This window comes from Narcine bancroftii, chromosome 11, assembly GCF_036971445.1.
Source record: "Narcine bancroftii isolate sNarBan1 chromosome 11, sNarBan1.hap1, whole genome shotgun sequence".
NCBI classification, from domain to species: domain Eukaryota; kingdom Metazoa; phylum Chordata; class Chondrichthyes; order Torpediniformes; family Narcinidae; genus Narcine; species Narcine bancroftii.
Genome location: NC_091479.1, coordinates 20,268,312 through 20,289,744, shown reverse-complemented (window position 1 = coordinate 20,289,744; position 21,433 = coordinate 20,268,312). Strand labels below are relative to the sequence as shown.

The 21,433-nt window shown below is 39.8% G+C and overlaps 1 protein-coding gene across 1 annotated transcript in view; it reads left to right on the top strand.

Annotated features, from left to right (window-relative positions):
* The window catches only part of LOC138745618 (fibrillin-1-like), a 341,681-nt gene that overhangs the window by 202,447 nt on the left and 117,801 nt on the right, over nt 1-21,433 (top strand). Inside the window, exons 29-31 of the mRNA XM_069902837.1 lie at nt 1,129-1,251; nt 8,271-8,396; nt 8,603-8,728. Coding sequence (XP_069758938.1) covers nt 1,129-1,251; nt 8,271-8,396; nt 8,603-8,728 — 375 coding nt within the window. The remainder of the gene's footprint in view (nt 1-1,128; nt 1,252-8,270; nt 8,397-8,602; nt 8,729-21,433) is intronic.

Here is a 21,433-nt window from a genome sequence, read left to right as displayed (position 1 = left end):
GGGTCAAAGCTTAAACCACCTGGAGCCAACCATTTTAATCTCGTGGCTTTTCTCAGCTCATCCTTTGCCAGGGGAAGAATGTTCATCTAGTTGAGAAACCACACGTCATATTCCTCCTGGAAAACCTTGGACCTAATGGGCACAAACATTGGTTTTTCTAACTTTAGAGGACCCTACCCCAATCTGGTTCAACTGTTTCCATGTCTTCTTGCTCTACTACCATTCTTACTTTTCTTTCGCCCCTCCACATTGTCTCTTTACAATCATGAAGAAGGCCTACCAGCAGCTCTATGTTGTGAGGTGTTTGAGGAGATTTGGTATATCACCAAAGACTCTCAAAAACTTCTACTGTTGTACCTTGGAGAGAATCCTGGCTGGTTGCATCAATGTCTGGTGCAGAGGCACCAACCCTCAGGACAAGAAAAAACTCCAGAGGGTTGTGACATCACTTAGATCTTCAATCCATCGAGGATATCTGCAGGAGGCGATGTCTTAAGCAAGCAGCCTCTATCCTCAAGGACCCCTGCCACCCAGGCCATGCCCTCTTCACTCTGCTCCCATTGGGGAAAAGGGTACAGGAGCCTGAAGACGAGCCCTCAACGACACAAGGACGGCTTCTTCCCCACTGCCATCAGATTCCTGAATGATCAGTGAACCAAAGACACTGCCTCACTTTGACTTTTTGTGCAATATACTTATTTTGTGAGGGGGTTTATATGAACGTTTGCACTGTGATGTGATGCTACTGCAAAACACTGAATTTTGTGACTTGTTCATGACAACAAATTCTGATATTAATTTTTCGTCTTCCTCTCCTCCAACTCTCCCACCTCAGTCCAACGCCGAATCACCTCTTTCCCCCGCCAGGTTCCTTTCTCCCTCTGTCTGCAACAATCACTCCGATTTTACTTAGTCTTGTTAAAGGATCTTGACCCAAAAACGTTGACTGCCCATGAATGCTGCCTGATCGACTGAGTTCCTCCAGCTCTCATTGATAGATCATTGATACTCAAATGTTCGTTTCACATAATCCAACTTGCTTTCATTCTCTGCCAATGTAGAATTAAAAGTATAAATCATTTTCTATCAATACACTTCAAAACTCATCCAACTTTTTTTTTATGGCAGATATTGATGAGTGCACGATAGTGAATGGAGGATGTGAGACTTACTGCACAAATTCTGAAGGAAGTTATGAATGCAGCTGTAAGAGTGGCTTTGCCTTGCTTCCGGACCAACGATCTTGCACAGGTAAAGCACATGGGTTTAAATGTTAGTAAGACATAAATTCATACTGTTAAGTAGCTTTAGGATAATCTTTCTAAAAGTGTGTTGACTGATTAGAAATATTTATTGATGAAAATTTTAATTACTGCCAAGGGATGTTATAATTGACTCTTTATCAGGAATAAAAGAAAAATATTTAAACATTTAATGATTTAAACATCTAAAATCTCGATACTCATTTGTGCCCTATTGCACATACAGTAGAAGTCCGAAAATCCAGACTGCTCAGGATTGGGTCGGTCCCGATTTTCGGATTTTCTGGCAGTACTTTTAAAATTTAAGGAGGAATAAAGAAGAGATGAACAGGTAAATTTTGATATTCATGAGCAAATATAGCATGCTTCGTTTATCAAAACGAGCAGTTTTATAGAAAAATAAAGTGGTTGCTTACTGCTGCCGTGCATCTGTGGCGCTTTTGTGTGCGCACACGCACACAAGAGCCCGCTAAATTTCACAAATTTTGAGAGTTCTTGAAAAGTCCGGATTCTGGGATCCAGAATTTTGGACTTCAATTTTCCCCCTAATGTCATCCTTTATAGTGGCAGACTAGATATGGACAATTACGGTATTTATTAATATCTTGATGTAGCATGGTCATTTGTGTGATGGCACATTAGATCGAAGAAGAGAGCTTCATAATTCCATATTAGGGACAATATTACTCTATGTACAAAATCAGATAATTAATGTACAAATAGATCCCTTGTTCATTTTTCTGCCATTTTTCTCCCTTCCTCTTCTGCTCACTGGGATGTGTGTTAATGACTGCCCTCTGACACCTGGAAAAAAAAAATCATGAATATCACAGGGGAATAAGAGACAAACCCTGCCCCATCCTTATTTATCCAGTTATAGAACTCCAGCCAAGGCCATTTGATAGCCCTCAGGAAATGGAATCCTTTCCAATGTTCAGTTTTCCTAATGAATACTGAAGCAAATTGTAATGGCTTTCTAACAATACCCGCTGAGATCAAGTAACTTAACACAGACTGCGATTGAACTTTGGAAATCCAAGATTTGAGGCTCAGGATATTTTCAACAAGCACTTAGCCTGAAGCAACTAATCCATTGGGAAGCTCAATTCTCCCCTTCTAATAACTCTGACCTAGGTTAGCAGAAAATTATTGATAATTTTGTTAATCATTTATGTATTTTGCTGCCAAGACAAACAAAGTTGACTGAAAAGCAGGAGAGCACCAGCTGGTTTTTAGTTAGATGTAAATGGCCAGGTTGTGCTTGATCGAGCCTTGTGTAACCAGACAAGTCAAATTGAACTGAAGGCTTTGGAAGGCAGCATCAAATATCGATCAAACCTCTCACTGTCGAGCAACTTCTCTCCACTCTCTTGATAATCGGATATTTAAATACAATTTAAAAGATTTAAAAATTACAAAAAATAATGTGCTTAAAACACATTTAACTTAAATTAATTAAAACCATAAGCACTCATCAAAATAAAGAGGAAAAAAAACCTGATCTTTTAGTTAATTTTAAAACTTTTGATTGGTGATTTTCAACGTACATCAACAATCTCATTTAAAGTGACCCTCAGCTGATTTTGACTGAACTTCGGTGCTAAATTCAGTGCTGAGTTAGGAGACTTCCACACCGACATAGAATCCAATATATACATGCAAGAGCAACTACCCAGCAAATTTCCAGAAAAATACTAAAATATATTTCTTTTTTTTCTGTAAGGCTTGTCCATTCTCAGTAATTCTCAACAAAACAGTAATGTTCCTGTAAAAAAAAATTAAATTTACTTAGCATCTAATGTGACAAAGTATTTGTGAAACCCAGTGGCCAATAAATAGTTTATTTAGGACCTTGGAAATTTTTATTGCAGGTGCTCCTGGATAATGCATGTATGTCAAATGGGCTACCAAGCACAACTGCCTCACTTATTGAAGGAAACCTCTAAAAATGTATAGGATTTGTAGATTAATCGGTGTATTTAAGTGACATGACCTCATGGAAGGACCTGTTACCCTGCAGTATTGGATAAATTTAAATTTTTTAAAAACATCTCCTGGACTGCTGCATTTTTCAATTTTGCTCTTTATCTTCCTTGGCTTATTTGAAGGCCTAGAATGCACTATAAATAATATTGAATCTTTTTTGTTCTTTGATTTTTTTAATATTTAAAATTCCAACAACTGTAATTGTTATATTAATACAGATATTTTTAAAAAAACATATTGATTACATACATGATGGTTTTCACCCCACCTCAAAAAACACCTCCCTCCCACCCAACTGCCCCTCTCAAAGAAACAATATACAAAAATTAACTATAGTTACAAAAAGAAAGGAAAAGAGAAAGAAAATAAATCTTTGGATTGCAGAGAAAGATGTCACCAGATCTAACATAAACATAGAAAGAATAATCCCACAGGTCTAGAAGGATAAAAAAAGATATTACTACAAATTTAATCCCATTATTTGGGTGTATGGGCGCCAAATTTGTAAAAAGTAGGGTATTTATTTCCTGAATTGTAAGTGATTTTTTTCTAAAGAGATACAATTTTGAATTTCAGTATGCCACCTTAGCATAGTCAAAGATGTATCTGATTTCCAAGTAATTGCAATACATTTCCTTGCTCATGCTAATTTTACACATTTCGATTGATAAATTGACAGTTTCAATTTAGGTCTTGTACCTTCAATATTTCCTAAAAAAAATCAATCATGACTTTGCGGAAAAGCGATTTCTGTAACTTGTTCCAAAAAGTTACATAAAGTTACATTAGGGCAAGACCATGTTGAATGTATCATCTTCACCACACCTAAAGCATTGGTCTGATAAATCAGATTTCAATCTATTCAACTTTTGTGGTGTAAAAGATTATATTGAACTAATCTATATCTTACATTAATAGTATTAGTTACATAAATTTTCCCATGTTTGTTGATCAATTATAATATTTAAATTGTTTCCCATCTCTGTCTAGATCTATGTAATCCTAGTTTGGAATTTCCTGCTTGTAATAATGAATATATCAAAGATGTGAATTTTTTAACAATCCCACTCCTAATAAGAAGTTATACTTCAGTACAAGTAGACAGAAACATAGTTGGTCAAAGCTTATCCCTCAAATATGCTCTTAACTGAAAATAACAAAAAAAAGACTATTATGTGCTATAGCATTCCTCAATTGCTCAAATGATATTAATCGACCTCTTTCATAATAATCTTCAACATTCACAATCCCTTTTCAAAACCATATATTCAAGAACTGATTACCTCTTGAAAAAGCTAAAAGAGTGTTTTGAATCAGTAGTGTTTTAGGTGATATAGACCGGTGGTTCTCAACCTTTTTTCCACTTACATCCCACTTTAAATAATCTCTATGCCATCAGCGCTCTGTGATCGGTAAGGGATTGCTTAAGGTGGAATGTGAGTGGGAAGGGAAGGTTGAGAACCACTGCTCTAGACTGAATTGTTACTGAAATATTTTGCTTGAGAAAATTAGTCATGGGCCCATTTTCTTTGGAGATATGAAACCATGCACATAACTAGTTAATTAGGTATGATTAAAACAGTGGTTTTCAAGCTTTTTCTTTCGACCCATATACCACCTTAATCAATCCCTTACTAATCACAGAGCACTTATGGCGTAGGGAATACTTAAAGTGGGATGTGAGTGGAAAGAAAAAGGTTGAGAGCCGCTGCTCCGATATCATGATTTATTTTATTCCAAACATTAGGCAAATGTTTCAGTAATGGTGTCTCTTTATCAGCAACAACAATTTTGATTCCCACTTAGATGTAAATTCTTCTGCTTTCTCCTCTCCTATTTTGTTCAATTCTATATTAATGCATGCCAATATGAGCCAAATGGCTCCTGTGTCTTGTGACCTCCAGCTCATTTGATGACCCTTATAAACAATCATCCCTTGTTTCCTTAACCAAGGTTATGTCCCCTGCTTTTTATCATGCTCTCCATCTTATCCAAAAACCTGTAGCCAGGAAGATTAAGCATTAGCCTGGCATCCTAATGTGAATGATAGGGAAAGTCCTGAGAGACGGGATTAATTGAACAACACTTGTAAAAGCAATCTGGAACACACTGTCTGAGAAGGAGATGGAATCAAACTCATAAAGGAAGCAGCTAGACCAGCAGTTGAATTTGTTACAGACCTAGAGCTAGTAAATGGAATATAGAGTCATAAAGCCCTTAAACAGGCCCTTCAGCCCATTTTACCTTCGCTATCCCTTGCCCTGACACTTCCACATCTACCATTATCAAGGCGATGACACGGATCTTTACCATGTTCGGATACCCGACATTCATCCACAGTGACCGGGGGTCCAGCTTCATAAGTGAGGAGCTGCGAGTCATGGCAGCTGGTCGCACGACCAGTTACAACCCGAGGAGCAACAGGCAGATTGAGCGTGAAAATGGGGTGATCTGGAAGGCATTTTCTATGCCTTGCCTATTTGAGTGTATGTTGAAATTAATGTCATAATTGATTCTGCTGCCTCCACTGGCGGAATATTCCACTCTCTGTATTTAAAAAAAACTCAGATCCCTTTTATATTTCATCTTGGAACCTATTGTTTTTGATACCCCTGCCATTTTGGAAAATATTATGATCACCTACCCTATCTTAAGTACCTCCATCAAGTCACTCTTGATCTTCTTCACTCCAAGAGAAACAAGCCCAACCTGTTCAATCTCTCCTCATTACTAAAGTCACCCAGTCCAGGAAATATCCTGGTGAATCTCTTCTTCACTCTCACAAATGCCATAACATCCTTCTCATAGTCGCGTGATTTATGGATCCTTTGGCTTGGCTTCGCGGACGAAGATTTATGGAGGGGGTAAAAAGTCCACGTCAGCTGCAGGCTCGTCTGTGGCTGACAAGTCCGATGCGGGACAGGCAGCGGCTGCAGGGGAAAAATGGTGGGTTGGGGTTGGGTGTTGGGTTTTTCCTCCTTTGCCTTTTGTCACAAATGCCATAACATCCTTCTCATAGTCGCGTGATTTATGGATAGCGTGCGCTAAAGGCCCTGTTTCTGTGCGATATGGCTAGATTTCTATATCGATCATAAGAGCATGTTTCTATGTCCCTCGATTTATTCCATTTACTCCTTGGATCTAAATACTGACTTTTCAACGTAACTAGATTTTTTTAATCTTATTAGTTCCCTTTTTCTGTTTTTTTTTAACCATTTATAGGTGTTCTGCTTTGCTCTTTTCCAAATTTTTGTTCACCTTCCTGTAGCAGTGTCAAGCTAGTTTAAACTCTCCTCAACGGTACTAGCAAACCCACCTGCAAAGCGAGTGGTTCTTGATTTGCCAAGGTGTAATCTGATTGAAGTATATGTTTGGCCTGGAAGTCAGCCTGAAGAAAACTGAGGTCCTCCATCAGCCAGCTCCCCACCATGACTACCAGCCCCCCCACATCTCCATCGGGCACACAAAACTCAAAACGGTCAACCAGTTTACCTATCTCGGCTGCACCATTTCATCAGATGCAAGGATCGACAATGAGATAGACAACAGACTCGCCAAGGCAAATAGCGCCTTTGGAAGACTACACAAAAGAGTCTGGAAAAACAACCAACTGAAAAACCTCACAAAGATAAGCGTATACAGAGCCATTGTCATACCCACACTCCTGTTCGGCTCCGAATCATGGGTCCTCTACCGGCATCACCTACGGCTCCTAGAACGCTTCCACCAGCGTTGTCTCCGCTCCATCCTCAACATCCATTGGAGCGCTTACACCCCTAACGTCGAAGTACTCGAGATGGCAGAGGTCGACAGCATCGAGTCCACGCTGCTGAAGATCCAGCTGCGCTGGATGGGTCACGTCTCCAGAATGGAGGACCATCGCCTTCCCAAGATCGTATTATATGGCGAGCTCTCCACTGGCCACCGTGACAGAGGTGCACCAAAGAAAAGGTACAAGGACTGCCTAAAGAAATCTCTTGGTGCCTGCCACATTGACCACCGCCAGTGGGCTGATAACGCCTCAAACCGTGCATCTTGGCGCCTCACAGTTTGGCGGGCAGCAACCTCCTTTGAAGAAGACCGCAGAGCCCACCTCACTGACAAAAGGCAAAGGAGGAAAAACCCAACACCCAACCCCAACCAACCAATTTTCCCTTGCAATCACTGCAATCGTGTCTGCCTGTCCCGCATCGGACTTGTCAGCCACAAACGAGCCTGCAGCTGACGTGGACTTTTTACCCCCTCCATAAATCTTCGTCCGCGAAGCCAAGCCAAAGAAAGAAAAATATGGCTCCATGTTACCAGAGCTGATCCCAATTTCCAAAAGACTAGACCCTCCCCCTCTCTCCTATCACCGTCCATGTATTCATGTGCACTGTTCATTGTACCAAAAATAATCTAGTAATTTGAGGCTTTGTTTCTTAACCTCTCAACTCCTTAGCATCTGCCTGAAGGCCCTCATCCGTTTCTTCACCCATGTTGTTGATATTGTCTGTATGCCCTTTTCCTCCAGTTATCATATGGTGATCTCCTTAAGTCTGGTGCCAAAAAATACAATCGTGTCTGTCCCCATTATAAAACAGGGTGCATGATTGATTGATTACTTATCCTTGTGCATCACTGACAAAATATATTGTAGCATCTCTCCAAAGCAGCTGCGATAATATCTCTTGCAATTGTGATTGCCACAGCTTAGAAGGAGGTAGAAAACAGGTGCACAGGCTCAAAATCCTAGCTCACCTCATTTGTGGGAGTACATTTACCCAAGCAATGAATGCATGTGTTACCAGTGATAGCCACACAGAAGTGAATATGAAAAAGACTTCAAGATTTCTAACATGGCATCTTCAAGTTCACACTAAGCAGGCAAACCAACCTTAATTAATATGTCATCAGAGCACGGCATTTTCAATAGTGTTGCTGTTCCGTGTAAATATTTGACATTACCACCTTTTACAATTTTTGTGTGTGTTGAAATACACGTTGAAACCTGACAATTGACCCTGCAAACTTTTATTTCAGATATTGATGAATGTGAGGACAACCCTGACATTTGTGATGGAGGGCAGTGTATCAATATACCTGAAGAATATCAGTGTCTTTGCTACGACGGATTTATGGCATCAGAGGACATGAAGACCTGCCTAGGTTGGACGAAATTCAGTTGCTTAATGCTGTAGTAATTAGTGCTTAATTTTGAGGCAGGCTGTGTTAGTCTGCAATGGACATAAAAACTGAATGGAATAATGTCAGAAGTGCATCATTTTAATATGATAGAAATTTTCTGAACTATGTGTGTGTGTAATGTGTTGAAACTTTCTGAAAGCTGTCACCTTTCTCATTTTGACCTGCAGATGTTAATGAATGTGAGCTGAATCCAAACATATGTCTTAGTGGTTCCTGTGAGAACACTAAAGGATCATTCATTTGTCACTGTGATCGGGGCTACTCTGTGAAGAAAGGAACAACTGGTTGTACAGGTAAATAAATTTTCCACTCTTTCGCATCATTCAAAAATGCCATTTTGAACATTTACAATTGTAAAGTCCATTAATATTCTAACAAATACAATAATAGTTTTATATAAAAACATCTCAATAAATCTCTGTCACAAATTAAACTGCAACGCACTTTAGAAAAATGACCTTACCGTGACAATGTTTCATATATTTTATACCTTGTACAAATTATATAATGATTTGTAATTGAAAAAATATTGTAAAACAAATGAATATCGTATATAGATCTATTAATGCAGTGTGTGATGGTTGTTGTGTATTGTAAAATGAAATAGCAGAAACACCTTTCAGATGGTTACTATCTATTGTTCAATAAAATCTATGAGTTGTCTGCTCTCAGTTTAATAAAATTTGTAACCTTAAATGTCTGTGCGCTTTATGCCTGGTCTCTGTCCAAAATTCCTTCCCAATGAATTAGGTAATAATTCACAAGAACATAACCTGTTTTAATATTTATTATGGAACTACAAATTTACAATAGAGGAAAGTTAGTTTTCAACGAATGTTACTTCTAACTGCACGGTAGGTTTTTCAGTGCAAGTGATTTCAGATATTGGCATTCAAGGTGGAACTGCAACAGGCGTTGACTTTCGCCGCTTTCAAAAGGATGCAAATTTCTTTCTGTTTATTAATCTACAATTGAAATGTTGTTGACCACTGGAAGTCATTTTCCACCTTTATGACCAGTTCCTCGATGGAACACCAGAGGCTGGGACCTTCTCAGGCAATCCAAAGCACCATATCTATTGAATGTAATGTAGTTGCTGACCTGGCAGACATCATCCATGTTGGTAAGAAATGTCCTGAAAATTAATGCAATGGGGGGGTCTATTTCATGTTTATGATTTATTACACAATTGTTTGTAGATGTTAGGGGGCAAAAATACTGCTCGGGCTTCAACTGGAGCCTTGTGCTCAATTCTGATGTTTATTTCCTATAAGTGCAACCAGGGCATGTCCTGAATTTAGTGACCCTTGATGTCTCTGACTTAACTCCACAACAACCCTATCACAGGAATTCCCTTTGTTCCACCCATTTATCTCTTAACTTATTGCAATCTTAAAACGAACTTGATTTGCTCTCTTTCCAAGTTCCTAAAGTATTAACTGTTTTCTCCACCATAAGTGTTGCCTGACGTATTCAGTGTTGACAGCATTTACTCCTTTCTAAATTTAAATGTAGATATTCCGCGCGGTAACAGGCCATTTTGGCCGCTGCCCAATTTACCTATACCCCCTGGTATGTTTCGAATGGTGGGAGGAAACTGGAGCTCCCAGGGAAAAGTCACGGGGAGAGCGTACAAACGCTTTACAGTCAGCGCGGAATTTGAACCCCGGTCCCGCTCGCGAGCACTGTAAAGGCATTACACTGTCCACTATGCTGGATTTTTGGATTCCCTGTTTTTGCTATTTTTCTCACTTTCATCTGCCATCTATGAACATGCAAGTCAGCTGCCCATGCTATCAAAATGGGTGCAAATGAATTCCTAGGTTTATTTTCTGTGGCATTTTCGCTCATTCCACCCCTACCCCCATTCCAGACCTGATGTTCTTGATGCCATTAGAATTTCTCTGAACTTCTGATTGAACTTGTTGCATCTCCAGCAATTTCTGATTTATAATCTGGAATTGCAGTTGCAACTTGTTAACTAGCAAATAAGTGGCAAAACTCAAGTAAGGTGAACAGTTTTGGAAGACCCTATAAGGGTTTCATGTAGAATCAGTCATTTAATCATCTAAGTTTCCTATGCCTTTCTTACAGGACAGAAACTGGCCCTTCCATCCAACCTAACCATGGCCCACATTTGACCCATTTACCTTTTAAACCTGTCTAAATGTTTGTTCTAGTTGCCCCTGCTTCTACACTTCCTCTGATAGCTCGTTCTTCCACCCTTTGTGTGAAGAAAATGCCCTTCAGGTCTCTTTTAAAAATCTTTCTCCTCTCACCTCAGATCTGTTCCTATCCCTATCCTGGGAAAAAGATGATCAAGGGCAGCCCAGTTGACATAGCGGTTAGCGCAACCCCCTTCCTCATTTCTGTGTGGGTTTTCCCCGGGGGTTCCGGTTTCCTCCCACCGTTAGAAAAGTACCGAGGGATTAGGTTTAATTGGGCAGCATAGACTCAAGGGCTGAAATGTCTAAATTTTAAAATTTAATTATTTTTTTTAATTAAAACCTATTTACCTCATTTTTGTCTCGTGATTTTACAGAACTCTATAAAGTCCCTCCTCAGTTTCCTACATTCCAGGGAGAAGAGTCCCAGCTCTACTTATAGTTTGGGCCTACTAGTCCCAATAGCACCTTGTGAATATTTTCTGCACTCTTTCCAGCTTAATGATGGCTTTCCTATAGCTTGGTTCACATAGACAAGTTGGGCCAAAGGAGGTTTCTTGCTGTATAATGCTGAGGGGGCATGAAAGGCAGATTGTAATCCCTTGGTGAGCATGAGAAGCATAGGAATACACTTAAGAGGGCATTCAGGGGGGAAAAAGGAGGACGTGGCGTGCATCTGTCAGGGAGGGTAAAGGAGAATCCCAAAAGATTTGACAGGTGTGTTAGAAGTAAAGTGTGGAGGAGGCCATGGAAGCTAAGAAATTGAGTTGCAAGGTCTTGGAGTATATACAAATTACCAGGGTTGGTAGCCTTGAAGTGCATTAAGCTGGATAAATCCCCAAGGCCTGACCAGATGTATGCTTCAATCTCGAGGGAAGCTAGGGAAGAAATTGTGAAGTCCTTTGATTTTTGCGTCATCTTTGGCTGCAGGCATCGTTCTTCCAGAAGACAGGAGAGTGGTTAATATTACTGAAATTTAAAAGCGCGCCAAGGACAAGCCAGGGAGCTGCATGTCAGTGAGCCTGAGGTCAGTAGTTGGAAAGTTGCTGGAGAGGATTCTGAGAGATGGAGTCCACCAGTATTTGGGCTGGTGGCAGGGGCTGATAAGGGATAGTTGGCATGACTTTATTCATAGGGCATGGTGTCTCACAAATCTGCTAGAGTTTTGTTAAAGAGATGACCAGGACAATTGATGAGAGCAGGGCAGTGGATGCTATCAAATGGTCTCACCAAGGCCTTTGACTGGGCCCCACATCACAGGCTAGACTGGAAGGAGGTACCACATTGCATCCAAGGTGAGCTGGCCAATTGGATTCAACTGACTTGCAGGAAGGAATCAGAGAGCAGTAGGGTTTCTTTTCTATTTAGAAGAATCAGTGCTGGGTCTACTGTTGTTTGTTATGTAAATTAATGATTTGGATAACAATATAATTAACCTAGTTAGTAAATTTGCAGATGACACCAACATTGGTGGCATGGTGGATAGTGAGGAAGGATATCTAAGTTTACAACAGGATCTAGATCAGTTGAGAAGGTGGGCCAAGGAAAAACCAATAGAATTTAACTCTTGACGAGTGTTAGGTATTACACTTGGTAAGTCAAAGCAGGGTAAGCCTTGCATTGGTAGTGTTGTAGAACAAAGAGATCTAGGGGTACATGAGTTCCCTGAAAGAGGCAATTCAGGTGGACAGGGTGGTGAAACCTCGCTCTCATTGGGTGGGATATTGAATATGGAATTTGAGAACTCATGATCCTGCTGTGTAAAGTGTTACTGAGCCCACACTTGGAAGACTGTATCCAGTCACTGACCTTTAGGAAGGATGTCATTATGTCAGAAAGGATACAGAAGAGATTCATCAGGATATTACCAAGTATTGAGGGTTTGAGATATAGGAAGAGGCTAGATAGTCTGGTTCTTTATTCTCTGGAACATAGGAAGATGAGGGGCGATTTATAGAGGGATATAAAATCATGAGGGGTTTAGATCAATTGAATGCTCAAGTTTTTTCCCAGGCAAATGATTCTGAAGTATGAGGGGATTAATTTAAATGGAACCTGAGGGGAAACCCAAAGGGTAGTTCATATATGAAACGAGCTACCAGAGGAAGCAATAGAAGTGAGTACCATTTAGAAATTCAAAGACATTTGGACAGATAGGTGGATAGGAAGGGTTAAGTGGCATACAGTCCAAATACAGGTAAATGGAACTTGCCCAAATGTTAACTTGGTTCACAAGATCAAAAGATATAGGAGCAGAGTAGGCCAATCTGCTCCATCAATCTATCAAGAGCTGATGTACCCTTCCACTCACCCCCATGGTTGCCATAGACAAGTTGGGCTAAATGACCTGTTCCATGCTGTATGATTCTCATTATAAGATTGATTCGCCCCCATCTGATTCCTTGGGTGCTACTAAGTTGGTCATGGCAAGCCACACAGCAGTAATTTGATATGACTCCTCTGACATAGATAGATTTCTCAGTTGTTTTCTTTCAAAATGTCTCACTTGTTCTACATATTAGTTGCATTTGTGTTTACTTAACTGCACACATACCATAAAAATAAACAATTAACTTATTAATAAGCTTTACATGTCAGGATTTCATGCCTCTACATCATTTCTGGTTAACAAAGTTTTTTTTTTGCATTCCGTCATGAGTAACAGGCCTTTAATTTTGTGTAGTTCTGTTTTTATGAAAATAATAAAGTGGAATATGAAATTGGATTATCCAAAATCTTCAGTTATCCAAAATGTTTTTGGACCTGGAAGTGATGCCTGTTCGGCTTCAAAAAAAATCTTCGAGTTCAGGAAAATCAGAAATCCTCATTTATCTGAAAAATTCTGAAGCCAAAATGACGTTGTTTTGCGTCCAAGAAATTTCAGATAAATGAGGATATCCGAAACAATCAGAAATCCTCAGTTATCCGAATTTTTATTGGAGCCGAGCCAGGTTGAAAAAAAAAACTTTTTGGGAAGACCTCTGAGTAGAATTTTGAGTTTTTGGTGTTGGATTTATCTTATTTTGTTCAGGCTTTTTGGTGAGAATTAAACATTAATTCATGCTTAAAAGGCCTCCCCTTGTTGTTTAAATACTGTTACAAGTGATTTGTTGTTGCTACTGGGCAGTTTTTTTAAAATCCAAAAATATCGTTTCTCCAAAATAGGCCCGGTCCCAACCATTTCCAGGTAATCGGAGTTGTATTGTACATCATGTTTCATTCAGAATTAAAATTACTTCATTCAGTGTCTCTGAAGCTTTAGTCCAAAATTGGCATTCTTTGATTTGCAGCATATCGAAGTCAGACATTGGTTTCCTGTGAAAATGATAGCTTCCTCACTACACTGTTCTCTTTAATGTTCATTATTTTTAATTATTTGTGTAAAATATAAATTAATTTAGTTGATGGGTCTCTAAACTGCCCATACATATTATGGGAGCAGGCATTTCTGATAGATTCCTCGGAAGAACCGACAGACCATGTAAATAATAATTAACTATTAAAAGTACAAAATTTAGTACACACACAAAATTTAATAATAAGACACAAAAATACATGCAGACAAGTATTCCGCCCCCCTCCCCCCCTCACCAACATGATATGGAGGACTTGTGTTGCTTGAAAACCATCAGTGTTTTCCATAGAGACCTGTTAAGCGAAGCATTCCAACAAGATGCTTTTAGCCCAACAGTGGTAATGAGTACCAGAGTCAGTGGTTCATACCAGAGGGACCCCTGTAAAGATTTGCTTTGGAAACTGGCACAATAATCTCTTCAGTGACTAGTAGATACTTTTGGAACCTCAGCTGCGAATGATCATCACTCTTCAGCCTTCAATTTCAGTGGACTCACTTTTAAACCCATATGTCATCAAACTATCTTACCCATACTGATATCTCACAACAAATAGTAGAGCTTGTTTCATTTTGTAAATAACATTTAAACTAGCTGCTCCCATCTCAGACACTGGAAAACTCTTAGATAAACATTGCAAGACAACAAACTACATCAAGTAATGCAGTAGCAAAAATAAAAAATAAACTTTTTTTTTAGTTTATTTTTCCCACATAAATTCCTTAAGAGCAAATTGTATTCCCTACCTTGGATTTTTGGAAGTGATTTATGAATTTCATGTGGGGAAAAGTCCATAAGGCGAGCCGCTGTAACACGGGGGGTGGGGGGGTGCGCACCTGTCCATTTCTACACTCTCATGAGCACGACATGGTCAACCAAGGCACTTCTGGTACTCCGCTACTTATTCATGACATCTATCTGAACAAATGTTCTTGCAATAAAAACAGAAATTCCTGAAAATATTCAGCAGTGTTTGCAGAATTTTGTTTATTTTAGATTTCCAGAATTTGCAGGTGTTTTTTAACATGTTCAACCTTGCTTGCAAAACAAAAATTAAAATAACATAATTCCAAGCAAGGCTTTTTTATGTCAAGATGGTGGGGGGGGGGGGGGGGGTAGTATGGAGGGTGCCCCATCCTGTGAAGTTAAAAATGTAATTTGCCAATGTTACGAGTCCAGAGGAACCCAAAACCCAGCAGCAATAGAAATTCACCAAGACAAATGGTTACTTAAACAAAAATTGCTTTTAATGATCTTTAAGCATGAAAACAGAATCACACTTTAACTTATTACTATTAACTTAACCCCCTTTTAATGTAATGTGTATACAAATTCAAAAAAAAATTCTTTGATTCGCAGTCCAATCTCCTCACTCCTCCAAGTTCACTGGTATCAGTCAATTCCTATGCTCTGCACATAATTTAGCATTTGTAAATTTCACCAGGCTTTGGTGCTTGAATGGTAAATGGTTACCACTCAGGAAAGTTCTTGTTGGCTTTCAGAGAGAGATTTGTTGCTCATTGGACAACCACAGCTAACCCTTTTGATCAGCCACTTTGGAGTCTTGCTGAAAAAACTTACCCCATCAGGGTTTTCCAGATGATAACCTCTTTCTTTCAGGTCACCACAGAGTTCCTTTTTGTTTCCCTTATTTCAAGTGAAACATTATGCAGCTAGCCCTCTCCTCTTGTATGGACCACAAGGGCTTTGACCAAGCTGAACTAAGAACTCACAACCCATTTTCAAAATGGGGTTTTCCACAAGCTTGTCAGCTTGTCCTGTTCCAGTCCCAGCTGATGCTGCTGAATGATAGAACTGAATTCTCTCTCTCTGAGAAAACCACATGATCCTCTTAGAACAGCCAACTGCACTCAGACAGACTGCGGCTCTGGACCTAATCTTCTGAGTTTGTTCATCTGTTGCTTTCCAAAACAATAATCCATTACTCAACAACACGTCCAATTAACACCTACATGTGAAGTCCTTTTAGGCATTCTTCAGTTTTTGCAAAGGCACCCGGAGCCCAGATTGTCTGGCTTGAGCAGAGCTCAAATGAGACCTGTTTTGAAGTGTTTGTATGTGACCCACACTAAAAACACTGCCGCAATTTATCTCCTAAAAACATATCTATATACAATATAAAATATAACATAATCTGTCACACCAAGTAATAGAGTGGGAATGTACTTTGAACATAAGGGGTGCTCTCTGTGCTGGATGCTTGAGTTTCTGATCTCAGATGGATAAATGTTCATCTATCCTTAAAGACCCCCTCCACCCAGGCCATGCCCCCCTCCACCTAGTCCATGCCCTCTTCACTCTGCTACCTTCGGGGAAAAGGTACAGGAGCCTAAAGAAGTGCATTCAACAGCTCAAGGTCAGCATCTTCTTCCCCATTGCCATCAGATTCCTGAATAATCAATGAACCAAAGACACGGCTTTACTTTTTGTGCACTGTTATTTTTATTTTGTGGTTATAATATGAATGTTTGTACTAATGATGCTACTTCATTGACTTTAGAGGGTTAGGTTTTCTTATCAACACCATTATTACCATTGTATCATATTCAGACAACACAGGCAAGTTTAATTAGAACATTGAACACTACAGCACAGGCCCTATGGCCCTAGATATTGTGCTGATCTATATATTCCTACCAAAATTTTTTAAAAACTAAACCCATCCTAAGTTGTAACCCTTTATTTTCCTTTCATCCACGTGCCTGTCTAATAGTCCCTTAAACGCTGCAAATGTTCCAGCCTCTACCACCACCCCTGGTGAGGCGTTCCAGTCATCCTTAGCTCTCTGTGTAAAAAAGAACTTACCCCTGATGTCCCCCTTCACTTTGTACAGATGTCCTCTGGTGTTTGCTACTCCTGCCCTGGGAAAAAGGTGCTGATTGTCTACCTTATCTATGCCTCTCAGAAACTTGTGGACCTCTGTGGTCATCTCTCACCCTTGTACGCTGCAAAAATCACTGAGGAATAAATGGTGTACCATAGCATCAAAAGTCACAGCAGTCATTTTCCCCTCACATAGTATCAATTTAAAGGATAGGGCTGTAAGGATTAGTTAAGTTACCAGTACGAGGCGGCCTCAACTTGCGATCTGGATTTTTTTTTAAATTATGACCCTGAAATGACCGGATTTTTCTTGACTCCTTGATTAGTACACTTAGAATGGGGAATGGGGCAACTCACATCCCAAAAAATGAAAAACGAAGATGTCCTAGACTAAGGAAGCAAAGTAAAAGAAGAACTGTCAAATCCCTTCATATTGCCAATACTTGACTCGTTTTGTGCCTGAAGTTCAAATATATGGGTTTCCATTTACTTTTAGAAGACTGGCCGTTAAGTTTAATTCAAGTGAGCTGCATTTCCAGGCTTGCATCCTGCCCTAATGAAATTCACCGTACCTGATGATTGAAAGAGAGGTGTAGCATTTGAAGGATGCAGTATTGCCCCGTTTTATTTCTGCCAGAGTTATTCTTGGAGTATTGACATAGATATGTAAAAATTGTAAAATATTTGCTAACAATTAGTTCACTGTAGATTCTTGGATTTATTTTTGTATTACTGACAGCTATGATGAATAAGAGAGCAAATCTTGAGGTCTCATATTTTTGTTGTTTCAATTGAGATCATTTGGACAATAGTACTTGAAAACTTACAGTAACTACCTGTGGAAGCCAAGTTAAAGAATGTTTTAGTTTCTATTGACAGCTTTACATTTATAAGCATGAACTAGCAACATATTGAAGTACCCTAGAGTCAACAATTGTTTTCTTTTGAGAAATTGGTCAGAGTTGCAAAACTGTCACATTCTATTATCAGACTGCAATAATTGTTCAAACACAATAATAAACAATATAACCCTTACTAATGTTATAATGACGGAATAATGGCTAAGACTTAATGTCACCCTTTATGCATTGCTGAAGCTGTAGTGGTTACTTCTAACGTGGATCGACTTAAACTTCAATCTCATGTTGAAAATATTATCTAGCCAGCAGAGGAAGTCATAATCCAGAAACTAAAGTAAAATGGGTCATTGTGTTTATGTATGGTGTGCCTTGGAATCTAAAACAATGGTTCTTTCATATGGTAGACACACAGAGCATGGAGCCAGGGACTGAACTGTTTATTTTAAAACGACTAGCTATTAGAGTCTTAAGAGAACACTGTGTGTGTTAACTATACCTCCAAAAGGAGGTAATAGTTTCTCAATTAAATGTGATGAGAAATTACAATTTTCCAGTCAGCGGTGAAGCAATATCAGTAACAGCTGGCCTTAAGGATATTTCTCCAACATGACAAGGCCTTTTCACTTCTAACTTCAGTAACTTAAAATGTCAGTTCCATAGAATCTCCAGCATCCAATAACAAAAATCTCAGTGCTGGGAAAGCAGTCAATCAAATTAAAGAATTCTCACAGCTGGGAGAAAAATAAACTGCAGCACAATCTTTCACTAACGTTTTGGAGTATGATCATTAGAATGTACAGATTAAATTGGATTTAAAGCTGCAACGTAAGAAGCTTTAAAAATAATGAATGACAGATCCAGTATATTTTGGATCATTTAACAAAGGGAATTTGCATTAAAAGTCGTCAGTTTTAGGAAGAGAAAATTTGTCAAGCAACAATCATGTCTTAATCTGCTACAAAAACAACTCACATAAAAATGAGGAACATTTTAGGGCATTTGCCAACTCCCTAGTTTCCGACGAACTACTCTTTGCAGACGATGCCGCCTTAGTTGCCCATTCAGAGCCAGCTCTTCAGCACTTGACGTCCTGCTTTGCGGAAACTGCCAAAATGTTTGGCCTGGAAGTCAGCCTGAAGAAAACGGAGGTCCTCCATCAGCCAGCTCCCCACCATGACTACCAGCCCCTCCACATCTCCATCGGGCACACAGAACTCAAAACGGTCAACCAGTTTACCTATCTCGGCTGCACCATTTCATCGGATGCAAGGATCGACAACGAGATAGGCAACAGACTCGCCAAGGCAAATAGCGCCTTTGGAAGACGACACAAGAGAGTCTGGAAAAACAACCAACTGAAAAACCTCACAAAGATAAGCGTATACAGAGCCGTTGTCATACCCTGTTCGGCTCCGAATCATGGGTCCTCTACCGGCATCACCTACGGCTCCTAGAACACTTCCACCAGCGTTGTCTCCGCTCCATCCTCAACATCCATTGGAGCGCTTTCATCCCTAACGTCGAAGTACTCGAGATGGTAGAGGCCGACAGCATTGAGTCCACGCTGCTGAAGATCCAGCTGCACTGGGTGGGTCACGTCTCCAGAATGGAGGACCATCGCCTTCCCAAGATCGTGTTATATGGCGAGCTCTCCACTGGCCACCGTGACAGAGGTGCACCAAAGAAAAGGTACAAGGACTGCCTAAAGAAATCTCTTGGTGCCTGCCACGTTGACCACCGCCAGTGGGCTGATATCGCCTCAAACCGTGCATCTTGGCGCCTCACAGTTTGGCGGGCAGCAACCTCCTTTGAAGAAGACCGCAGAGCCCACCTCACTGACAAAAGGCAAAGGAGGAAAAACCCAACACCCAATCCCAACCAACCAATTTTCCCCTGCAGCCGCTGCAACCGTGTCTGCCTGTCCCGCATCGGACTTGTCAGCCACAAACGAGCCTGCAGCTGACGTGGATTTTTACCCCCTCCATAAATCTTCGTCCGCGAAGCCAAGCCAAAGAAGAGTTTCCGACGAAAGTTGCAAATCTGCCCTATGGTCGAGCAAGAAATCAGAAGCAATGTATGGATTTCTGTTATTAACTGTGCATCTCTAGTCTAGAATTTGTTATCATTGTTTTGGTAAATGCAAGCAGGCTTATTCCCTCGCAAGTACAAAATCTGGCCCAGTTTAGGAAACTGGTTAATTGTTCGTTTTCATTGTTCTTGGAATATGTGTGTATATGTCAGTGTTGGAAAATTTGTGAAAGAAATTTACATAGATTCTGTTTGCTGGCAGGAAAGAGAGAGGCTCTTGTGCACCAGTTAAGACGGAATTATTTTAATTAATAGCATCAGCTGCTAATTCATATTTATGTAACCAAGAAAATTCTGACATGGCGTCTGAAATCTGCTTGAAATGTCACTGTGGATTATAAAGAGAATTCATTGTAGTCTTGTACAGCTTGTGGTTTGTTATGCTTACCTTTTTTTTCAGGCTGTGCATAGAGCCTACCACTTACTTCCATTTTGTCATGTTAAGATGATCAGAATGCCAACCAATTAAACTGTAACAAATTCTTATGTTTGTGGTTTCTTTTTGCTTGGCATCTGTATTTATTCAACAGCTTTTAGTGGAAGAAAATTTGTGTATTTCTCCCATTCAAGCATAATGATTGCAAGTGAGAATCCGTATTTAATAGGACATCCAAACGTTTTGACAGTAGTAGCCCCATACTAATTGAATTGAGTATCTCGAAGGTAGAGAGTGGCAACACTGATGAGGCCAGAAACAAATGATTAAGATGCTTTATTTCACAGTGAGTGAACATACAGGCTGATTTTGTTTGTTAGTTCCTTCTCATAATAATGCAGAATAACAAATACTGAATTTTGGCAAAGTCGGTCATGCTAATGTTAGCTGCATTCTGTGGGAATAGAAACAGCTAATGTTTCATATTGAAGAATTTTATTTCTCTCTTGTCTCTCCTCAGATGTTGCCTCACCTGCACTTTCCAGCTGTTTCAGTTTTTCTTTTTAGATTTCCAACACTTGCAGTTTTTTTTATGTCAACGTTCTAACCATCCAGGATATTTTGTTGGGCCTGATAGTCATGGAGTTCCACAGCCCTACAGCCCACCATGCTCATGCAGATCATCAACACGAATCCCATTAACCAGAACTTGTCTGTTTCATTGCCTTGATAATTCAAGCGGGAGTTCAAATTAAGATATTTCTAAACAGTTATGAATAGCCACACTCACTCAGTCACTGTTTTCTGAATTCCAACCTTTGACCTCTTTTTTAGCTTCTTTCCCCCTTATTCTAAACCTATAATCGTCTAGTTTTATTGGCACCTCTATTAAGGGAGAATGTTTCTTACTACGGTCTCCGTGCCCCTCGTTATTTTGTGCACTTCAGTCAGATCCCTCTCAGTGTCCTCTGCTTCAAGAAAAACGAAACTCTGAATGAGTGAATCGCTCCATTCCAGACAGCACCCCAGTGAGTCTCTTATGCCTCTCTCCAGTGCAAGCATATAGGATGGTGATCAGAACACACAGAGTTATTGAAAACTTTAATGACTCCACTGATTCTAACATTTTTTTAATCACCCCTCCACAAGAGAGATTGCAAATCTCCCCACAGTTAATAGGGGTTGATTATTAAGACAAGTTATGAATTCATTAGATAGCAACTATCAATTCCCCAGTATCTATCGAAAATTTGACAGCAGTGAAAAGTGAAATGCAGCTACTCTACAGGCATTGTTAATGTAGCCAATAAGA